The sequence below is a fragment of the Rhinolophus sinicus genome, linkage group LG07 (assembly GCF_036562045.2).
Source record: "Rhinolophus sinicus isolate RSC01 linkage group LG07, ASM3656204v1, whole genome shotgun sequence".
Classification (NCBI taxonomy): Eukaryota; Metazoa; Chordata; class Mammalia; order Chiroptera; family Rhinolophidae; genus Rhinolophus; species Rhinolophus sinicus.
In genome coordinates this window covers 84,059,771-84,077,914 of record NC_133757.1, presented here as the reverse complement: position 1 = coordinate 84,077,914, position 18,144 = coordinate 84,059,771, and the positions used below count along the sequence as shown (strand labels likewise).

Genomic DNA, 18,144 nt, shown 5'->3' with positions numbered 1-18,144 from the left:
TACAACTAGAGGCCACTGTGGGGAGGTGGCCTTTCTCTAGAGATGAACGGAATTAGTGATCAGAGTGGGGTGGAGGTGGGGTGTGTTGCCTGACTCTGAGGCAGCAGCTGTAATTATTAAGCACCAACTGTATATGACCACACTGTATAATCCCATGCTAACTGTATGCCCCACACTGAATGTGTATTCCTGTTGACTATACCCTCATGCCGACAGCATATAGTTGACTGTACTGCATACAACTGGCTCCAGTGGCTTTTGGGAGATGCAGTCAATTGAGGGAATATATAGTTTACATGGGGGTGGATGGTTGGCATGTGGGGTACAGCCAACTGAAGTGCACCCTCTGCCAACTGTACATCCCTACACCTGTACAACTCCATGCTGATTGTATACCTCCCACCAGCTGTATACCCCCACCCCTACTGTATGCCCCACACTGATTAAACATCCCCACGGCAATTATCTACCACCACGTCATCCATATGACTACACTGATTATATAATGCCACCCTGACTATGCCCCATACTGGAGGTACCCCCATACCTACTGCATACTCCTACATCAGTTGAACACCCCTAAACTGATAATACAGTTGAAATACATCCATTCCAACTGTAAACTCCATGCCAACTGTGTACCTTCTGGCATCCCATGCCTGGTCTTTGACAAGTGTTGGTTTTATACTTTAGCCCCATTTCACAGTTGAGGAAACTGAGGCTCAGGGAAGGCAAGCTCCCGGCCTAAGGGTCCTCTAGCTCAATGGGGCAGAAGGAGCATTTGCACCCAGGGCCACCCAGTAGGATGTCGACTCCACAAGGACAGACTCACACGACTAAGTCTGATTTGCCACTCCAGCTGTGGGCCTGCTCCCCGTAGGTGCTCAATAAATACTTGTTCTATAAAACACTGGCTTCAGGATCCATTCTCACATTATGAGAGTGTGTAGGGATGATAAGCTCGTTCGGGTGTGTAGCCTTGGGGTCTACAAAGGGACTCCCTAGGGCAGTGCCAGGCCAGGATGTGGTATGGGGGCTGCTAGCCCCAGTTTGTTGGTTTTCAAGAGACTGGCCATGTGGTTTTTATATAGACTCTCCCAGGGTTTAACTGTTGCAGCCCTAAATAAAATACATTCATTTAATTTTTTAAAAAGTGCAGCCCTAAATAAAATACATTCACTGGTTTGAGAATTTTCAGCTCAAATACTCTACAAATGGGTGTTTGGGGCCAGCCACCAGCCAATTGACCTCCCTGGGCCTCAGTTTCCATATCTGGAGAGGGGGGGATATTAGGCACCCTTTCAGGGTTGAGAGGTGTGCTAAGCTGTGTGGCCTGGTGGGTGGGGAGGCAGGCCCAGGCCCCAGAGTGAAGTCACAGGGTTCCCCGGGCGCGGGGTGGGCAGGGGGCGGGCAGGGCTAAATTCGGCTCAGGAGTGAGTGGCGGGAGCAGCTGCCGCCCCACCCGGCTTCTCCTCCCACCTCCCTCTATCCTGGCCTACCCTAGGCAGCCGCTGGGCTGGGGCCGGTCAGACCGGTTTGGGCCGCTCCGCCCGGCTCTTTGCTGGGAGGAGCCGCGGCAAGTTGGTCCTTCGGTCCCTCCCTTGGGACGCCCGACCAGCCAGATCTCAGGGCCGAGGGGGCGCGGGAACAGGCGGGCTGCCGCCGGGGCTGGGCTCCCGCAGGGATGGGGGGCGAACGACAGCATTACTACGGAAAGCACGGTAGGTAGTCCTCCCGTACCCGGGCCTGGCCATTGGGAGGGGGCAGCAGAAATGTCGATCTCTGTCTGTAGTACCCCTACCATCACCTGCCAGCACCCCTCACCCAAAGGGCCTGCCCTCGAATTCCGCTCCTGTGGGGATACCACTTTGGACCCTTTTCTCTCCTCCTGGCTCTCAGGAGGCCCCCATTCCAGCCCCCTCCGCAGTGGGTGGCCTCCAGCTGATGAATCCAATTATCAACTTCTACCCCATCCCTGACTTGCTCTGCTAGGGGCTTGGATGTGCTCGCCTGGAGGATGAGTGAGGCAGAAAATCCGCAGGGTTTCTGAAACTTACTTCTGGGACCAAAGATACCCCTAGGGGTATCTGGGAGAGGGTGGCCTCCCAGTCCCTTGGTTCACCCAGCTCAATCTTGCTGTTTTTCAGGAACTCCACAGAAGTATGATCCCACCTTCAAAGGACCCATTTACAACAGGTAAGGGCTTTAGGTTTCTGTGTATGTGTGGGGTGTGTCTGGTAATACTGCCCCCCCCTTTTTCTTCACACCTCCCCTTCTGTTCTCCAACAAACTGGTGATAAATGTTTGTGATTTGATTATCGCAATGTTTGAGATAAAAGGACTAATTTCTTTAATATACAAAGAATCCTTACAAATGTTTTGTGTATGCGCGCACGCGTGTGTGTTTTAATTCAGGCAAAAGACTAGAAAACATAATTTCTAAAACAAGAAATTGGTAGACAATGAAGTTATGGAAAAATGCTCAAACTTACTGGAAAGTAAAGGAATGCAATTTAAAAGAGCCAAATAGAATTTTCCATCACAGATTAGCAAAGATTTAAATATGTTGACACATGCTCCGCTCTGAAATTAATTGTTGCAGTTTTTTGGAGGAAATTTGGAAACATGAAGATTTTAAATGTGCAACTTTTTGTTCTAAAGATTAAAATTCTAGGAAGAAAATTCTCCATAAACCTTGCACACACTGACAAAAATGCATGAAATAGCTATCTTTTGGAAAATAGCAAAAATCCAACCATCTGAATGTCTGTCCTTTGGAACTAATTAGCTAAGTTACAATGGATCCATAGGTTGTCATATTACACAGCTGTTAATATGTACAAGAGTCCTAAGTAATGATATGGATTCCTAAATGTATTAAGCAAAAAAAGCAAGACAGAACAGTGGCTGTATCATATCACACTTGAGTTAACAAAAAAAATTTTTTTTTAACATTTGTACCTAATAAATAGCCCAAAGGACACAAGAAATCATTAGCAGAGGTTACTTATGGGCAGGTATATGTGAAAGGGAGAATTATTTCTGTATTGTACACATTCCCATGTGGTTTTAATTTTTATTGTGTTCATATTTAATCTTATAAAAATAGCTTCAATTTTTTAAAACTATTTAATGCTGGGAAAGATGTGGGGAAATGGGCACTGTGAATCAAGAGAGCTGGACATTGCTGCAAACTTCTTTGAGGACAGTGTAGCATTAGGTATTAAAATTTAAAATGCATGTGCACTTTGATACAGCATTCGCACCTCTCAGGGACGCATGTCCAAATAACACATGGATGTGAGTACGTGTGCAGGATACAATGGGTCCATGATATGCAGGGCACTAAGGCTCCCACCCTGACTGACACTGTCCCTTGTTCCCCAGGGGCTGCACAGACATCATTTGCTGTGTGTTCCTCCTCCTGGGGTCTTTGCTCCTGAGCTGTCTCTTGACCATGTGGGCGGTTCCGGGTCCCTGCCATTTGCCAGTGGAATCTGTGCAGACCCTAGTGTTGTCTGGAGCTGATTGGAGGCTGGCAGTTACTGCCAGGCTTGGCCTTGACAGCACTGGACACTGACCTACCAGTTTCCCTACCCTCCAGGAGCTTGAGCAAGCCTGGGAATCACTCTCTTTCTGGAGTGGAGTGGTGTCGAATTGTTTGCACTTTTGTTTTTCAGGATTGAACTCATCCAATGCCTACAGGCAAAAATTCCGTTAGCTCCTTCTAGTATACTTAAGAAGGCTTTGTTTGTTTGTTTGTTTTTTTGGAGACCCAGAGTCCTGGGAATGAGGAATTTAAGGCTTTCTTATTTTCTTAAATTCTTTTTGTCAAAAAAAACCCACAGTGGGAAGAGTGGCTGCTAATATTCATATGTCATATATGAGGTGTTCGTTTTCGTGCTCCCCTGGTTAAGTTCCCTAGGTAAGGACAGGTGCAGTCTGTGGTGATGAAAGTCTGTAAGTCTCTTCTCTGGGTAAACAGTAGGTGGCATCTTGTCTGTCTTTAGGCTTCAGCGAGGTGTGAGGGTTGGAAATGTTCTCGCTTCTGAATAAGGCTTTAGAAGTTTTATTTGAGCTGGGACATCTCCCTCTTAATTACTTCTCTGACCCCCCCCCCCATCCCCAGTTACTCTTGATTTCACCTTTTATGGCTCAGAGGAATGATTCCTTTTCCCAAGAAACTTGGGTTTATACCTCCTTGAACTTGACCTGCTACATTTTGTCAGTAAGTTTATTAACCTTGTGCAGTTTTGAACGATATGTAAATGTCACATTCTAGTATTAGCATATATGGCCCATGAAGTGGTGACATTTTATTCACATCATGCTTTGATTGAACCTTCACAGGAATTAGGATTTTCTAGACTCTCTATATTGGATGCAAAGTCCTGAGAGAGGAAGATTTGAGTTTTTGTTCCCCAGCGGAAGGGTTTGGAATGTGAGGCAGATGGTGGTTTGACATGAGTCTATACACAATTCGTTAGTGAAGGGTGTCGGGTCCTGAAGGGATGGAGCTGACTTCAGTTTCCTGCAGCAGCAGCATCTGACAATTTCTGCTGAAACAACTAGCTTCCCTCTTTGATTTGTTGTTTAGGATAAGTTGGTGCTGCCTCTTTTTGATGCTAGCAGGGTTGTAGAAATAATAGTGAAAGCCAGCCAGGCAAGTGTTTGCTAGGGAGCCTTGTAATTTTTAAAAATGGTTTCTTGCCATATTTATGCTCTGTTAAACCCCAGTGGAATTTTTCTAAGACAGCACGTTATAGGTGATCCCATTATAAGTTGCAGTTGGGAATTCAGACAGACTTTTAGCATCTGCTGTTTTTAGATGTCTTGAGCAAGCAATGTCCAGTTGAAATTTTTTTCTCTTGTCACTGAATGTCCATATAATGAAGAAATTGAAAATGTACCCACTAGTTTTAACAGGAAAATGAGTTTACTGTCTCGGCTGTTTCCTTGGGGGCCATATGTGATCACCAAGGAGCATTTAGTCACAGAGTTAAATGCGCATCCTTTTATTAGAGTTTAAGTTTGCTCCGTACTATTTTTATAATCTTGGGTGATCAGTGAGAAGTAGTGCTGTTGGCAGTTTGAGGTCCATGGCAATTTTTCTCGAACATTCCAAACAGCCTTCCTTCTTATTTTCAGTAGGATTGTGGTTCAAACTCAAGGGTAAGGCCTTAACTGGGATAATCTTCCAGGCCACTTGTTCTTCTGCTGTTTGCCTTTCAACTGATTTATTACTTTGTGTGTGTGTGTGGCATTTGTATCCTTTTAAAGCTTCTGGGGCTGGTTTAATGAAAAACCATACTGTTTCCAGAGTAGGATACTATGCTGCCTTGTAAAAAGATGAAGTAGGTCTAACCTCTCCAATGGGAAACAATGTGCCATTATGCTAGTCTGTAAAGTAGCAAAATGGGAAAAAGTATGTATGACAAAACTGGGGGATAAATAGCTACAAATCTGCTTATGTATGTGAACTGTAGACAGTGTCTGGAAGGAGAAAGGGAAATCAGTGAGGAACTGCCTCCAGGGAGAGGAAGTAAGGGCTCCAGGCCAGGGGTGAGAGGAAGAGTGATTTCTCTTCCTCTGAATTCTTGCTGTGGTATAAGGTGTTTCTTTTTTGTTTTTTGTTAATCTTGATAAGCATATAGGTTACTTAATATAAACAAGTTCATTTATAACTTCCTTCAGCAAACATTGTACAGGCACCATGTACCAGATTCTGTTCTAGATGCTGGAGACACAGCAGGCACTGCACTTGTGGAGCTATAAAGAGCCTTGTGCACCATGGGAAGGACTTTGGATTTTATTCTGAGAATGATGGGAGCTATTGAGAGTTCTGAGCAGAGCAGGGACCTGGTTGGCTTAGGTGTTCATATGTGCCCCTGGCCTTTAGGGACTACAATGGCAGAAACCAGGAGACCAGGACAGAGGCGATAGCACTAGTTGAGGGACGTGAATTACCAGGTACTAAGATGCTAAATAAATGAACACATCTACCAAAAAGCTAACCGTAGAGTTTTGACTCTCAGCCAGGTTTTGGAACCCAGCATTGGCTCAGTTCCAGTGCCAGCTCCATTCTTCCTAGTACTGTGCTATCTTTAAGTTTCATATCCCTGAACCTTTCATAGCTATGCCTTTCATATACCCGAAAATCAGTTTCTTTATTCACAAAATGGGGTGAACAACAGTGTTGGCTCCCTCTGGGAGCTGCCTCAAGGGTTCAGTGAACTGATGTAGGTACAGCACTTAGCTCAGAGCTTGGTCCGTGGTAAATACGCAGTTAATCAGTTATTCATTGAGCATAGAGTTCAAGAGCATGGTGTCAGGAGCAGAGTTCAAATCCTAGCTCCTGCTGGCTGTATGATTTTAGGCAAGTCATGAAGCATTTCTGTGCCTCAGTTTCGCCATCTGTGAAACGGGCTGGAAGATCAGACTAGATAGGCTCTAACCTTCGGAGGCTCCAGGCCCGGCCGTACCTTGTACAGGTAGGTACCTTGGGTCTTCACTTATCGCGGGTGATGAGAGGAGTGGGATGGAAGCTCCGTGGGTCGGCCTCCTTTCGAGGCCACACCTCCTCGACCGAGATCCGGCCACTAGGAGGACGCTAACTGGAGAGCCTCTCCGAGCCGTTTCCGCCAACGTACTCATGACGACGGGTGTGAGATGGCGGCCGCGCAGGCGCGAAAACTGGAAGGTGCAGGAGGCTCCGCCCTTCGCCCCGCATCACGTGATAATGGCGTCTTAAAACCGCCCTTGAAAAAAAAAGAGCCGACGTTGTCACAAGATACAGGCCGACCAATACGACAAAGGGAAAGAGAAAAGTCCTTGTCACGTGGCCCAGGATCAAGCAAGGCTTCGAAACGGGAGACGTCTCGATGCCACGTGACAAGCTAAACAACGTCTACGCTCCTGTCACGTGACTAGAGCCCGCCTCCTAATTCTCTTTTCGTCCCTCCCTCCGTCGTCGGCTAGGCCTGCGTCGAGCAGCAACGCGGCGGCGGGGGGGCGGGGCTCCGATCTGTCACGTGGTCCCGCACCTCCCCGGCGCGCGCCCGACCGCCCGCTCGCCCCCGGCCCCGGCTCCTCCTCCTCCTCTTCTCGCCATTGCAGTTGGACTCAGCAGCCCGGTGCGCACCGCGTGGCTTTTGGGGGGAGACCCCGGCGGGCTGTGGTAGGAGGGCGGCGGCGGCTGCGGTCCGGGAAGGGGACGCCAACAAGGTAAGCTCCAATGTGGCGGCGGCTGGGCCTGCTCCCGCCTTTGCCCCTCCCCCTCCCGTCTTCCCCCTCAGCGCGGTCCTGGCTGAGGTGTCGTGGTGACAAGGCCGGAGGAGCCCCGCGCTCCCCGCCTCTCCCCGGTCCCCTCGCCCTAGCGCCTGGTTCATTCCCCTCTCGCCAGCCTCGCTCCCGCGCTCGGCCGTTACTCTCTCCCATTGTGCCGAGGAAACAAAATGGCGGCATCGGCGGCGAGGACCCGGTGCGCGCGCATCCGTCCCCCCCTTGCGGCCCCTCGTCCCGCGGCAGCGCCTCGCGCCGGGGGTGCGCGCGCACCGGGCCCCCAGCCGCAGCCTCCCCCGGGCCGGGCTTTGTCTGTGGCGGCGCCCCGCGTGCGCGCACGTGCTGGGAGCACACACCCCCTTCGGGCCTGGAGCATCCAGGCCCGCGCGGCAGGGGCCACCCCTCCTCCTCACCCCCTCTTCCTCTTTGTCCCACTCCCGCCCCGGGTTTCGGGAGGGTCCCAGGTTCCGGAGGCGGGAAACGTGGCCTCCTTTGTCTTTACACGGCGCGGAGAGGCGGACCCCCTCCCTGGAACTCTGTCCCTACGCGGATTACAGAGGAGGCCTTTCTGGGTTCATTGGGTTCCCAAGTCTGTTCAGCCAGGCCTCCCCCATATCAGGATCTAAACTTGAGGGAGGGTTTGAGATTTCCCTTTTTTTTAGTACAGGTGCTTCATTGATGTTGAGCTTTTTCCACATTGCTTAGGATTTGCATCCTCTCCCAAAATGGTGGTACGGTGCTATATTTGAGTGCACCGTAATCTGCAAGTTTGGGACCCAAACATGAGTGTTAAAAACTCTCTTCTACCTTATTTCCTCAAGTAGTTGAATGACTGAGATTGTGCCCAGGTTAATCCTCCACCTGGATGAATTCGGGTCGTACAGTGATCAGCATGCTCTCCCCCAACTCAGTGTCTAAACTTGGGGAGAGTAAGCCATCTCTTCACAGTATTTTCAAAATTTATTTAAAGTTGCTTGGGATTCTGCTTAGGGGGCGTTAATTTCTGTGATAAGCTTCTCTCTTCTGGATTCACGTATTCCATATTGTGAATCTATTTCTGATGGCTTAGGAGTCTTTCCTTTTTACTAGTGGTCTGGTGGCATATTTGGGGTCCACGGGAAAACACAAGGTGTCACCTGAAAGTTAAGATTCAAATTTAGTCTCTCTTTCCTTCAGGTGTCTGGTTGGGAATCTCCAGGGATTGCTCACAGTGCTGCAACTGTGCATTGTATGTGATGCTTTGTGTGTGGTCTCGTGGGATGTACAGACAGCAGCCGCTCAGGCTGTGAATGAAGTGTGGGAACCAGAGGCTGGCTCATTCACAGCTGGAAAAAGGAAAATAAGATAAGGCTGTAGGGCACAGGCAGGTGCTACTATCCCTGTTCCTCCTCCTGGGGTCTTTGCTCCTGAGCTGTCTCTTGACCATGTGGGCGGTTCCGGGTCCCTGCCATTTGCCAGTGGAATCTGTGCAGACCCTAGTGTTGTCTGGAGCTGATTGGAGGCTGGCAGTTACTGCCAGGCTTGGCCTTGACAGCACTGGACACTGACCTACCAGTTTCCCTACCCTCCAGGAGCTTGAGCAAGCCTGGGAATCACTCTCTTTCTGGAGTGGAGTGGTGTCGAATTGTTTGCACTTTTGTTTTTCAGGATTGAACTCATCCAATGCCTACAGGCAAAAATTCCGTTAGCTCCTTCTAGTATACTTAAGAAGGCTTTGTTTGTTTGTTTGTTTTTTTGGAGACCCAGAGTCCTGGGAATGAGGAATTTAAGGCTTTCTTATTTTCTTAAATTCTTTTTGTCAAAAAAAACCCACAGTGGGAAGAGTGGCTGCTAATATTCATATGTCATATATGAGGTGTTCGTTTTCGTGCTCCCCTGGTTAAGTTCCCTAGGTAAGGACAGGTGCAGTCTGTGGTGATGAAAGTCTGTAAGTCTCTTCTCTGGGTAAACAGTAGGTGGCATCTTGTCTGTCTTTAGGCTTCAGCGAGGTGTGAGGGTTGGAAATGTTCTCGCTTCTGAATAAGGCTTTAGAAGTTTTATTTGAGCTGGGACATCTCCCTCTTAATTACTTCTCTGACCCCCCCCCCCATCCCCAGTTACTCTTGATTTCACCTTTTATGGCTCAGAGGAATGATTCCTTTTCCCAAGAAACTTGGGTTTATACCTCCTTGAACTTGACCTGCTACATTTTGTCAGTAAGTTTATTAACCTTGTGCAGTTTTGAACGATATGTAAATGTCACATTCTAGTATTAGCATATATGGCCCATGAAGTGGTGACATTTTATTCACATCATGCTTTGATTGAACCTTCACAGGAATTAGGATTTTCTAGACTCTCTATATTGGATGCAAAGTCCTGAGAGAGGAAGATTTGAGTTTTTGTTCCCCAGCGGAAGGGTTTGGAATGTGAGGCAGATGGTGGTTTGACATGAGTCTATACACAATTCGTTAGTGAAGGGTGTCGGGTCCTGAAGGGATGGAGCTGACTTCAGTTTCCTGCAGCAGCAGCATCTGACAATTTCTGCTGAAACAACTAGCTTCCCTCTTTGATTTGTTGTTTAGGATAAGTTGGTGCTGCCTCTTTTTGATGCTAGCAGGGTTGTAGAAATAATAGTGAAAGCCAGCCAGGCAAGTGTTTGCTAGGGAGCCTTGTAATTTTAAAAATGGTTTCTTGCCATATTTATGCTCTGTTAAACCCCAGTGGAATTTTTCTAAGACAGCACGTTATAGGTGATCCCATTATAAGTTGCAGTTGGGAATTCAGACAGACTTTTAGCATCTGCTGTTTTTAGATGTCTTGAGCAAGCAATGTCCAGTTGAAATTTTTTTCTCTTGTCACTGAATGTCCATATAATGAAGAAATTGAAAATGTACCCACTAGTTTTAACAGGAAAATGAGTTTACTGTCTCGGCTGTTTCCTTGGGGGCCATATGTGATCACCAAGGAGCATTTAGTCACAGAGTTAAATGCGCATCCTTTTATTAGAGTTTAAGTTTGCTCCGTACTATTTTTATAATCTTGGGTGATCAGTGAGAAGTAGTGCTGTTGGCAGTTTGAGGTCCATGGCAATTTTTCTCGAACATTCCAAACAGCCTTCCTTCTTATTTTCAGTAGGATTGTGGTTCAAACTCAAGGGTAAGGCCTTAACTGGGATAATCTTCCAGGCCACTTGTTCTTCTGCTGTTTGCCTTTCAACTGATTTATTACTTTGTGTGTGTGTGTGTGGTGGTTAAAGAATGACATTTTGCAGGTTAGGTTTTCCTCTCAGTGGTACACGTGGATTTTTTTTGCAGGTTGATAAATCCTTTGTGTTCATAATTTAAAAAAACTGTCTGAATGTCAACAATATGGAAATACCAGCCTGGCCCCAGGGCTCATAGCGGTACTTAATAAATATTTGTCCTGTGAGTGACCTGTGCAGAATGCTTACAGGAGGGGATAATAGCTGCCCAGTAAACAGGGAGGTCTGTGGGCTGCCCAGCGAGAGCTCAACAATGACCACAGCTTCACAGAGCGGATGTGTGAGCTGACAGGGTTGGAGAGAAGGTGAATTGAGTTGAATTTGATGAAGTTACTTGAGTTTGTTTTTTAAAATCTAAGGCTTCAGCTCTGGAAAAACACTTTGGCAGTTTCTCACAAAACTAACAGGCAACTACCATATGACCCAGCAATTTGACTCTTGGGTGTTTATCCCAAAGGTGAGAAGATTTATGTTCACACAAAAACTGATGCACAAATACTCATAGCAGCTTTATTTGTATAATACTAGCCAAGAACTGGAATGTCCTTCAGCAGGTGAATGGTTAAACAAACCAAGGTACATCCATACCATGGAATACTACTTAGCAATAAAAAAGAACCAACTGTTGATACACAACTTGGATGAATCTTGAGGCAGTTATGCGGCATGAAACAAACCAATCATGAAGGGTTACATACTACAATTCCCCTTACCTAACATCCTTGGAATGCCAAAATCATAGAAATCGGGAATGGGGTAGTGTTTGTTAGGGGTTAGGCATGGGGGACAGTTGGAAGGTGAATGTGACTATACAGGGTAACAGGAGGGATCCTTTTGCCAAATTTGCTGAGCTTGGGACCTGGTCTCCTGGTTCCCCCTTCAGCATATCCTAAAGCCCCCGATTTCATGTCTTTGCTCATCAGCACCGTCCAGGATTCCGGAGAGGGAGAAATCCCTGCCTGGGGTCTCTGTACTGTGCCTGTTGTCAGACCTCCCACCCCCGTTCTGTCCACACACCCCTGCGTGTAACTGCATTCCAACCACTAATAAAGTGCCTATTGTACAGAGCCTGAGCCTGGAGTGTTTGTGGGGGCAGTGGGAGGCTGGGAGGGGAAACCCCGGCTTTGACTGCTCTGGGATTCTAGAGCTGGGGCGACTGTCCCCAGGGGAAGGAGGGGCAGGAAGCCCTGTCTGCTGGCCCCTGTCTCCGCCTGAATTCCATCATGCAGGCGGCTCAGGTTTCTCATGAACAAATGCCCTTTATTAGGTTCTGGTGCCTACACTCCAGAAGGCGGCCTTGGCCTCTCCACCTCCCGCCCCCCCTCCTCTCAGTCACATGGTCTGGACACGTGGTCCCAGGCTTGCTTTGTCCCCTGGCCCAGGCACCTGAGATGCCACAGTCTAGTCTAGCCGCTTTGGACTTGGAAAGCAGCGCCCAGCCCGGCTGCCTGGAGGCCCGCTGCTGCCCCCTGGTGCCAGCTATGGGTCACTCACCTTTGGGATGGCTACCCCACCATATTAACTGCCTTTCTACCCTATATATCTCCGCCCCTGGAATTTTTTTCTTAACTAGGGGAAAACTGCTTTGAGAAAAGTAAAGAAGTTCAGTTGTATGCTACATTAGAAAATCCTCCAAGGCTTCCCACTGAGGATAGATGGGGGGTGGCTGTTTCCCCAGCAGCCCATAGAGGATCTGAAACCTTTCATCCCTATTTGGGGACCATTCAATAAACATTTGGGGCCCGTTGTCTATCCTGTGCTGGATATGGGGGCAGGGAGGGGAAGAGATCCAACTTGGCAGTTGTCCCATCCCTGAGTGCTGGACCACCTGCCTTTTTCCCCCTTGACCTTATTTTCTGCTCCACACCCCTCTCTTAACTCAGTGATGGCCAGTTCTTGCTTTTAGAGCCCCTTCCTTGCTTTCCACAAACCCCTAACCTTACACCTGTGGTCCACATACTGATCTCTGCCACTCCTGTCCTGTCCACATAGTCATTCCACTGACACGTGACCCCACCCCGATCCCCAAAATAGCCTATCCTGCCTCACTGACACTCATTGAGTCCATGATCCCTAGGCTTGCTTCTAGAACCCCCCATTTACAAGCTGCAATCCTGAGCCCCCAACCCCTTAACTCTGATCCCCATGACTCCTGACCCACCCCATGTTGTAGTTGACCCAGACCTGACGCCCAGAGCCCACTCCAAACCCCAGGTTCCTGGGTTGTGACTGGGCTCTGTGTCCCTCCCACAGACCTTCCCCTCCTCCAATGAATCCCGCCTGTGCCCTGGTGCCCACTGCCAGTTTGCCTTCTATGGGGGTGAGTCAGGTTACCACCGGGCCCTGCTGGGCCTGCAGATCTTCAATGCCTTCATGTTCTTCTGGCTGGCCAACTTCGTGCTGGCTCTGGGCCAGGTCACCTTAGCGGGGGCCTTCGCCTCCTACTACTGGGCCCTGCACAAGCCAGATGACCTGCCTGCCTTCCCGCTCTTCTCTGCCTTCAGCCGGGCGCTCAGGTGGGACCAGTGGGCTGGGGGTGAGGGTGAGATGGAGTGAAGGAGGCCTGGCCCAGTCACTGACCATGCCCTTGGCCCACAGGTACCACACAGGCTCCCTGGCCTTTGGTGCCCTCATTCTGGCCATTGTACAGATCATCCGAGTGATGCTGGAGTACTTGGATCAGCGCCTAAAAGGTGAGGTGCACATGCTGTTGACTTTGGCCTTAAATTGGGGAGTTGTGGCTCAAAGGCAGATTAAGATTGGGGGTCTAATGTGGTGGGATAGTGATTGGTTTCTGACGATGGAGAGGAGCAGGGAACTTAAGAGCTTGGGTGATTGGTTCCCATCTTGGAGGCGCTACTGAAAGCCCATTGGGTGGAGTTCTTATCAAGCCACAGGGACCAATGGCCGTGGGCCAGCTCACGTTCCTGAAAAGAGGGTTGGGATGGTATTTGTTTGGAGGGTGGGGCTAAGACTGCTTTCTTTTTTATAAGGGAGGGGCTGTGGGGCTGGGATTGGTTGTGCTATAGGTTGGGGCCAAGGAGTGCAAAGATTGTCTTCTGCATGGGAGGCGGGGCCAGAGCAGCAATGTGGGTTGTGATTGGTTCCTGTCTTGGAGGCTGGGCTGAAAGGCTTCAAGAGTGGGTCCCTCATTGGGGGCACGACCTCCTGGGTCCTGGATCAGGATGTCTCCTCTCCCTGTCTCTTTGAGAAGGTGGACTCTGGGAGTTCTGGACTGTGCAGCAAGTACACATAAAGGGGAGGGGGGGGTCTCCCCTCATCTCTGTGTCCCTCCATTCTCTCCCAGCTGCGGACAACAAGTTTGCCAAGTTCCTTATGACCTGTCTCAAATGCTGCTTCTGGTGTTTGGAGAAGTTCATCAAATTCCTCAACAGGAATGCCTACATCATGGTGAGTCAGTTTGGGACCCAGAACCAACCCACTGACTCCTGCTGGCTGGGAGGAGCCCTCATTCTCACCCAGGGGGCCTGATCCTTCTTCCCTCCTACCTCCTTCCAGATTGCCATCTATGGCACCAACTTCTGCACCTCAGCCAGGAACGCCTTTTTCCTGCTCATGAGAAACATCATCAGGTCAGGGAACACACCATCGCACCGCTTCCCTCTTCCCCTGGTCCCCGAGCCAGCATTCACACCGGCTCTTTACCTGTCCCCGCAGAGTGGCTGTCCTGGACAAAGTTACAGACTTCCTCTTCCTGTTGGGCAAACTTCTGGTTGTGGGTAGTGTGGGTGAGTGTTGCTCACCCAACCTGTGGTGCTGTGGCGTCCTCATGTCTTCTTCTGGGGTGGGTGGAGTCGTCTTGGGGATGCTACTTCCTTGAGCTAGAACTCACAACCATCTCGGTTTCCAACCCCTCTCCAGGAATCCTGGCTTTCTTCTTCTTCACCCATCGTATTAGGATCGTGCAAGACACAGCACCGCCTCTCAATTATTACTGGGTCCCTATACTGGTATGGACCTTTGGGTATGGGCAGAGGCGGGGGGAGAAGGTGTTGGGACTCACTGGTCTCCTTTGACTGGACAGATGTGGGCAGTCAGAAGTAGGGGATTGGTTGTTTAGTGAGCCCACAACCATTTATTAAGCGCCTACTATGTACCGTGCATAGGGGGAGAACGGGCTTCCCTCTACCGGCCTTATAGTCGAGAGGTAAATAGACATTAATCAATAATGATATGGGTAAATGTGTGACTGCAAACTGGTACACGCCACAGGGCAGAATTAGGGAACTGTTGGAACCTGTGGTGGAGGATTTGGACAGGTCTGGGAGTCCAGGCAGTGTCACTGTGGAAGCGATGTGAGATCTAAGATCTGAAGGAGATGTAGGCAACATCCAGGCAGAGGGAACATGGGCAGAGTCCCTAAGGCAGGACCATGCCAGGGCCAGTGAGGAAACCAGTGTGGCTGGTGTGGAGAGTGAAGTGGGGAGGCGGTAGAGGGGTTAGATCAGCACTTTGAGAAGCATTATATCTGAGTGCAGGCCTTGGAGCCCTATGACCTACATTTTTATCTCTTTTTGCTAGCTTTAGGATGTGGAACTTTGGGCAGTTTATTTAATCTCTCTAAGGTCCCCTCGTTTCAGTTAGTAAATGTGTATCAGGTACCTACCAAGGCCCTGTGAGTCACCAAATTGCTGGGACATAGCAATAATCAGGACAGACACAGTCTAGTGGGGATGGGGGCAAAACCTGGAATGCCCTAAACTTCCATAAAATGCAGCCAGATGAGGCCTCGGCGGAGGGATACTCAGTACTAGGAGAGCAGAAAACGGTCTAGACATCAGAGGCGGCTTCTTGGAGGAGGTGGTACCTGAGGACTTGATTTTTGAGCTTAAAGCAGAACAATGAAGAGGCATAATCCACTAGACCAAGTCAGGGCAACATCACGTGCCCAGGCCCTGGGGTTAAAGAGAGTAAGGAATGTCCTGTGGATGGTAGGGCCCTGCCCCTGGGTGAGGAGTTAGGTGGTTATCCTAAGGCTTCTCAGTAGAGGAATGATGTGATCCTTTCCTCGGAGGGACTGGGTGGGTGGGGGTTGCTCTGAGAGGAGCTGGGATAGAAACAGCTCCTGTCCCATCACCCAGACAGTGATTATCGGCTCCTACCTGATTGCCCATGGCTTCTTCAGCGTCTACGGCATGTGTGTGGACACGTTGTTCCTCTGCTTCTGTGAGTGACCTTCACCCTGACCCTTGCTGGGTCTTGACTCACTTCTCCCCTCTGGGCAGAACGTCTTTCCCATGGGTCCATGTAGTCACCTGCCTGGGGCCCCTAGCTTCCCAGGGACTAGTTGTTCCTCGTCCTAGGGCCCTGGCATGCCCTCTCAGCTTCCTCCCTGCGCTCAGAGCTGCTCCATCCTATTGTCCCCTGGTCCAGGCTGCAGCTACAATGCTCTGCCCCTGGGCCCTTGGCTTCCGAGTTTCCGGCTTTGTTGGGGGGGCAATGTGTGGCTGCCACTAACTCTGGTCTCTCCATCTGTGTTTTTTTTCTCTCTCTTTTCTCGTCCTCTCCTCCATGCCTGCTGGCTTCCCTGTTCTTCCTTGCCTCCCTCTTCCCCTCCCTTCCTGACCACCCTATTTTCCCCCTGCTGGTTCCTGGGGGGAGCCCAGGTGAGGACCTGGAAAGGAATGACGGCTCTCAGGAGCGACCCTACTTCATGTCGCCTGAGTTGAGAGACATCCTGTTGAAGGGGAGTGCGGAGGAGGGGAAGCGAGTGGAAGTCGAGGAGTAGAGAAGGAGGGAGGCCTGCTCCTTGCTTCCTTCCTGTAGACTGGGGGTGCATGCGGGGCTTCCTTGCCTGGGAGTGTGGGGAGCGTGTATATGTCCCGTTGCCGAGCCCACTATAGTCCGCTCCGCCAGCCCCAGTATGTCTTGCTTCCTAACCCTTTGGGACTTCTCTGTGGCCCCGCCTGCCCATGCTGTGTCCCCAGAAGCCCCTGCCTGTGGCCTTCCCTCATGCCACCTGCTCTGGGGTCTCTCTCCGCAGTGGAGGACCTGGAGAGGAATGACCAGGCCTTTTTCCACCTCAAGAAGCTGAGGCAGGGAGAGGTGAAGCCACTTGCTTAAGGCCAAACAGCCTGGAAGCAGAGTCAGAATTTGAATCTGAGTCTTCATAAGCAGGGTCCCAGCCTTCACCCAACTGCTCTGCTGCATCGTGGGGTACAAGTATTACTATGACCAGCAATAGCTCAGGCCTCTGTGGGGTTCACTATACCCAGGTGCTGCCCTCCCGGTCTCCCATACAGGAACCCTTCCATGGAACATCACTTAGAATTAGGGAAACCTATTATCCTCATTTGACAGAGAAAAACTGAGGCTCAGTGAGTGAGCGACTTATACAAAGTCACCTGCTAGCAGTGGCAGAGCTGGAATTCTAGCCCAGCAAACCCCAAGGTTTTATGCTGGCTCTGCCCAAAAGAGGGATGTCCTCCACGATCCTACCAGTCCCAAGCTCAGAAGGTGACTCGGGGGGTTTCACATGTTGCCAGCCCCAGCCCTGGAATCACTGTACCTCACAAGGGCCCTTCGCCTGGGGCCCTGGGATGTTTTCAGGCAGTAAATAGGACGCAAAAGCCGGGGCCAGGCGCCTTGGAATCTGAAACTCAAGACCTGTTTGGCTGAAAAATTTATGAGCCCAAAAGCTTCAGTAGGGTCAGAGAACAGAGCTTCTCTGTGTAAGCAGCTGCCCCGCCTCAGCTGCAGCTTCCCCTGTCCCAAGGGCCTGTGGCCTTGCCCCAGTTCCTCCTCTGTGCCTATAGCCTGCCCAGCCTTCCCTCAGGGACCCCGCTTCCAGGCACCCCATTCAATTCCTTCTCTACACCACTAAAGGGATCGCTCTGAAACTCACAGCTCTTACCACCCACCCTCACTGTCTCATCCCCTATGGCTCCCCATTGCCCAGAGCTGCCCTGCCTGGCACAGTTAGACCCCTGCTGACCTCTCCCACGAGGCACCACTTGAACCCACTGACCCAAGACACACTGACTTCCCTAATGTCAGTTCCTCTCTGTCCTTCTCTCTTTCCTCTGGCACCTGACCGCTCAGTGCATACCTACCCCTTTTTGCTTTCTGTGCCTCATTCTGCCTCCCCCCCCAGGTCAGCTCCACGAGGGCAGGGTTATATATTGGTTGTTTCACTGTGTCCCTAGCAGGTGCTCCTGGTGGCATGGTCTTCCAGGCCAGCTCCTCCCACCCTCCTGCATGGTCTGGGAATTACCAGCAGGCTTTACCAAAGCTCTTTTCTGCTTGGGTTGGCCAGCATTCATTTCTGTGGTTTGCAACTCTGAGAGGTACAGATCCAGAATGATTCAGGATGAACCCAGACCAGGGAAGGGGCACCACTGACCTTTTAGAAAGGAGGCATGCAGAGCACAGATGTGCTGGCCAGGTATAGGATGGCTGAAAACTCAAAGTGGTCCAGGCAACTAATAGACACATAGAAGGCCATGCTGTGTTTCCAATTCTGCAACTTTCTAGAATAGGTAAAGCTAATCTTGGTGATGTAAGAAGAGAATTGGATAGGAAGGGCAGAAAGGAACTTCCGGGGTGATGACAGTATTCCTTATATTGATTGGGGTGGTGCTTACCCGATGTATACTATA

At 50.0% G+C, this 18,144-nt stretch overlaps 2 protein-coding genes across 9 annotated transcripts in view; both read left to right on the top strand.

The window, feature by feature from the left end:
- The first annotated feature begins 1,584 nt into the window (after positions 1-1,584).
- Positions 1,585-16,551, top strand: SLC44A2 (solute carrier family 44 member 2 (CTL2 blood group)). Its single transcript, XM_074338718.1, has 14 exons — positions 1,585-1,721; positions 2,148-2,196; positions 3,388-3,466; positions 6,979-7,224; positions 7,403-7,610; positions 11,858-11,997; positions 12,755-13,041; positions 13,124-13,218; positions 13,833-13,936; positions 14,045-14,118; positions 14,204-14,274; positions 14,408-14,496; positions 15,628-15,712; positions 16,153-16,551. The coding sequence occupies exons 1-14, from the start codon at positions 1,685-1,687 to the stop codon at positions 16,272-16,274; spliced, it is 1,686 nt and encodes a 561-aa protein (XP_074194819.1). The 5' UTR covers positions 1,585-1,684; the 3' UTR covers positions 16,275-16,551.
- ILF3 (interleukin enhancer binding factor 3) overlaps positions 6,967-18,144 on the top strand; it is a 42,424-nt gene continuing 31,246 nt past the window's right edge. For 4 of the 8 annotated variants that reach the window (XM_074338184.1, XM_019744945.2, XM_019744947.2 and 1 more), the window contains exon 1: positions 7,074-7,224. The gene's annotated coding sequence lies outside the window, so the exon portion shown is untranslated. Of the gene's footprint in view, positions 7,225-18,144 lie in introns of all 8 variants that reach the window. The other 4 variants (XM_019744944.2, XM_074338183.1, XM_019744943.2 and 1 more) reach the window with 4 other exon arrangements.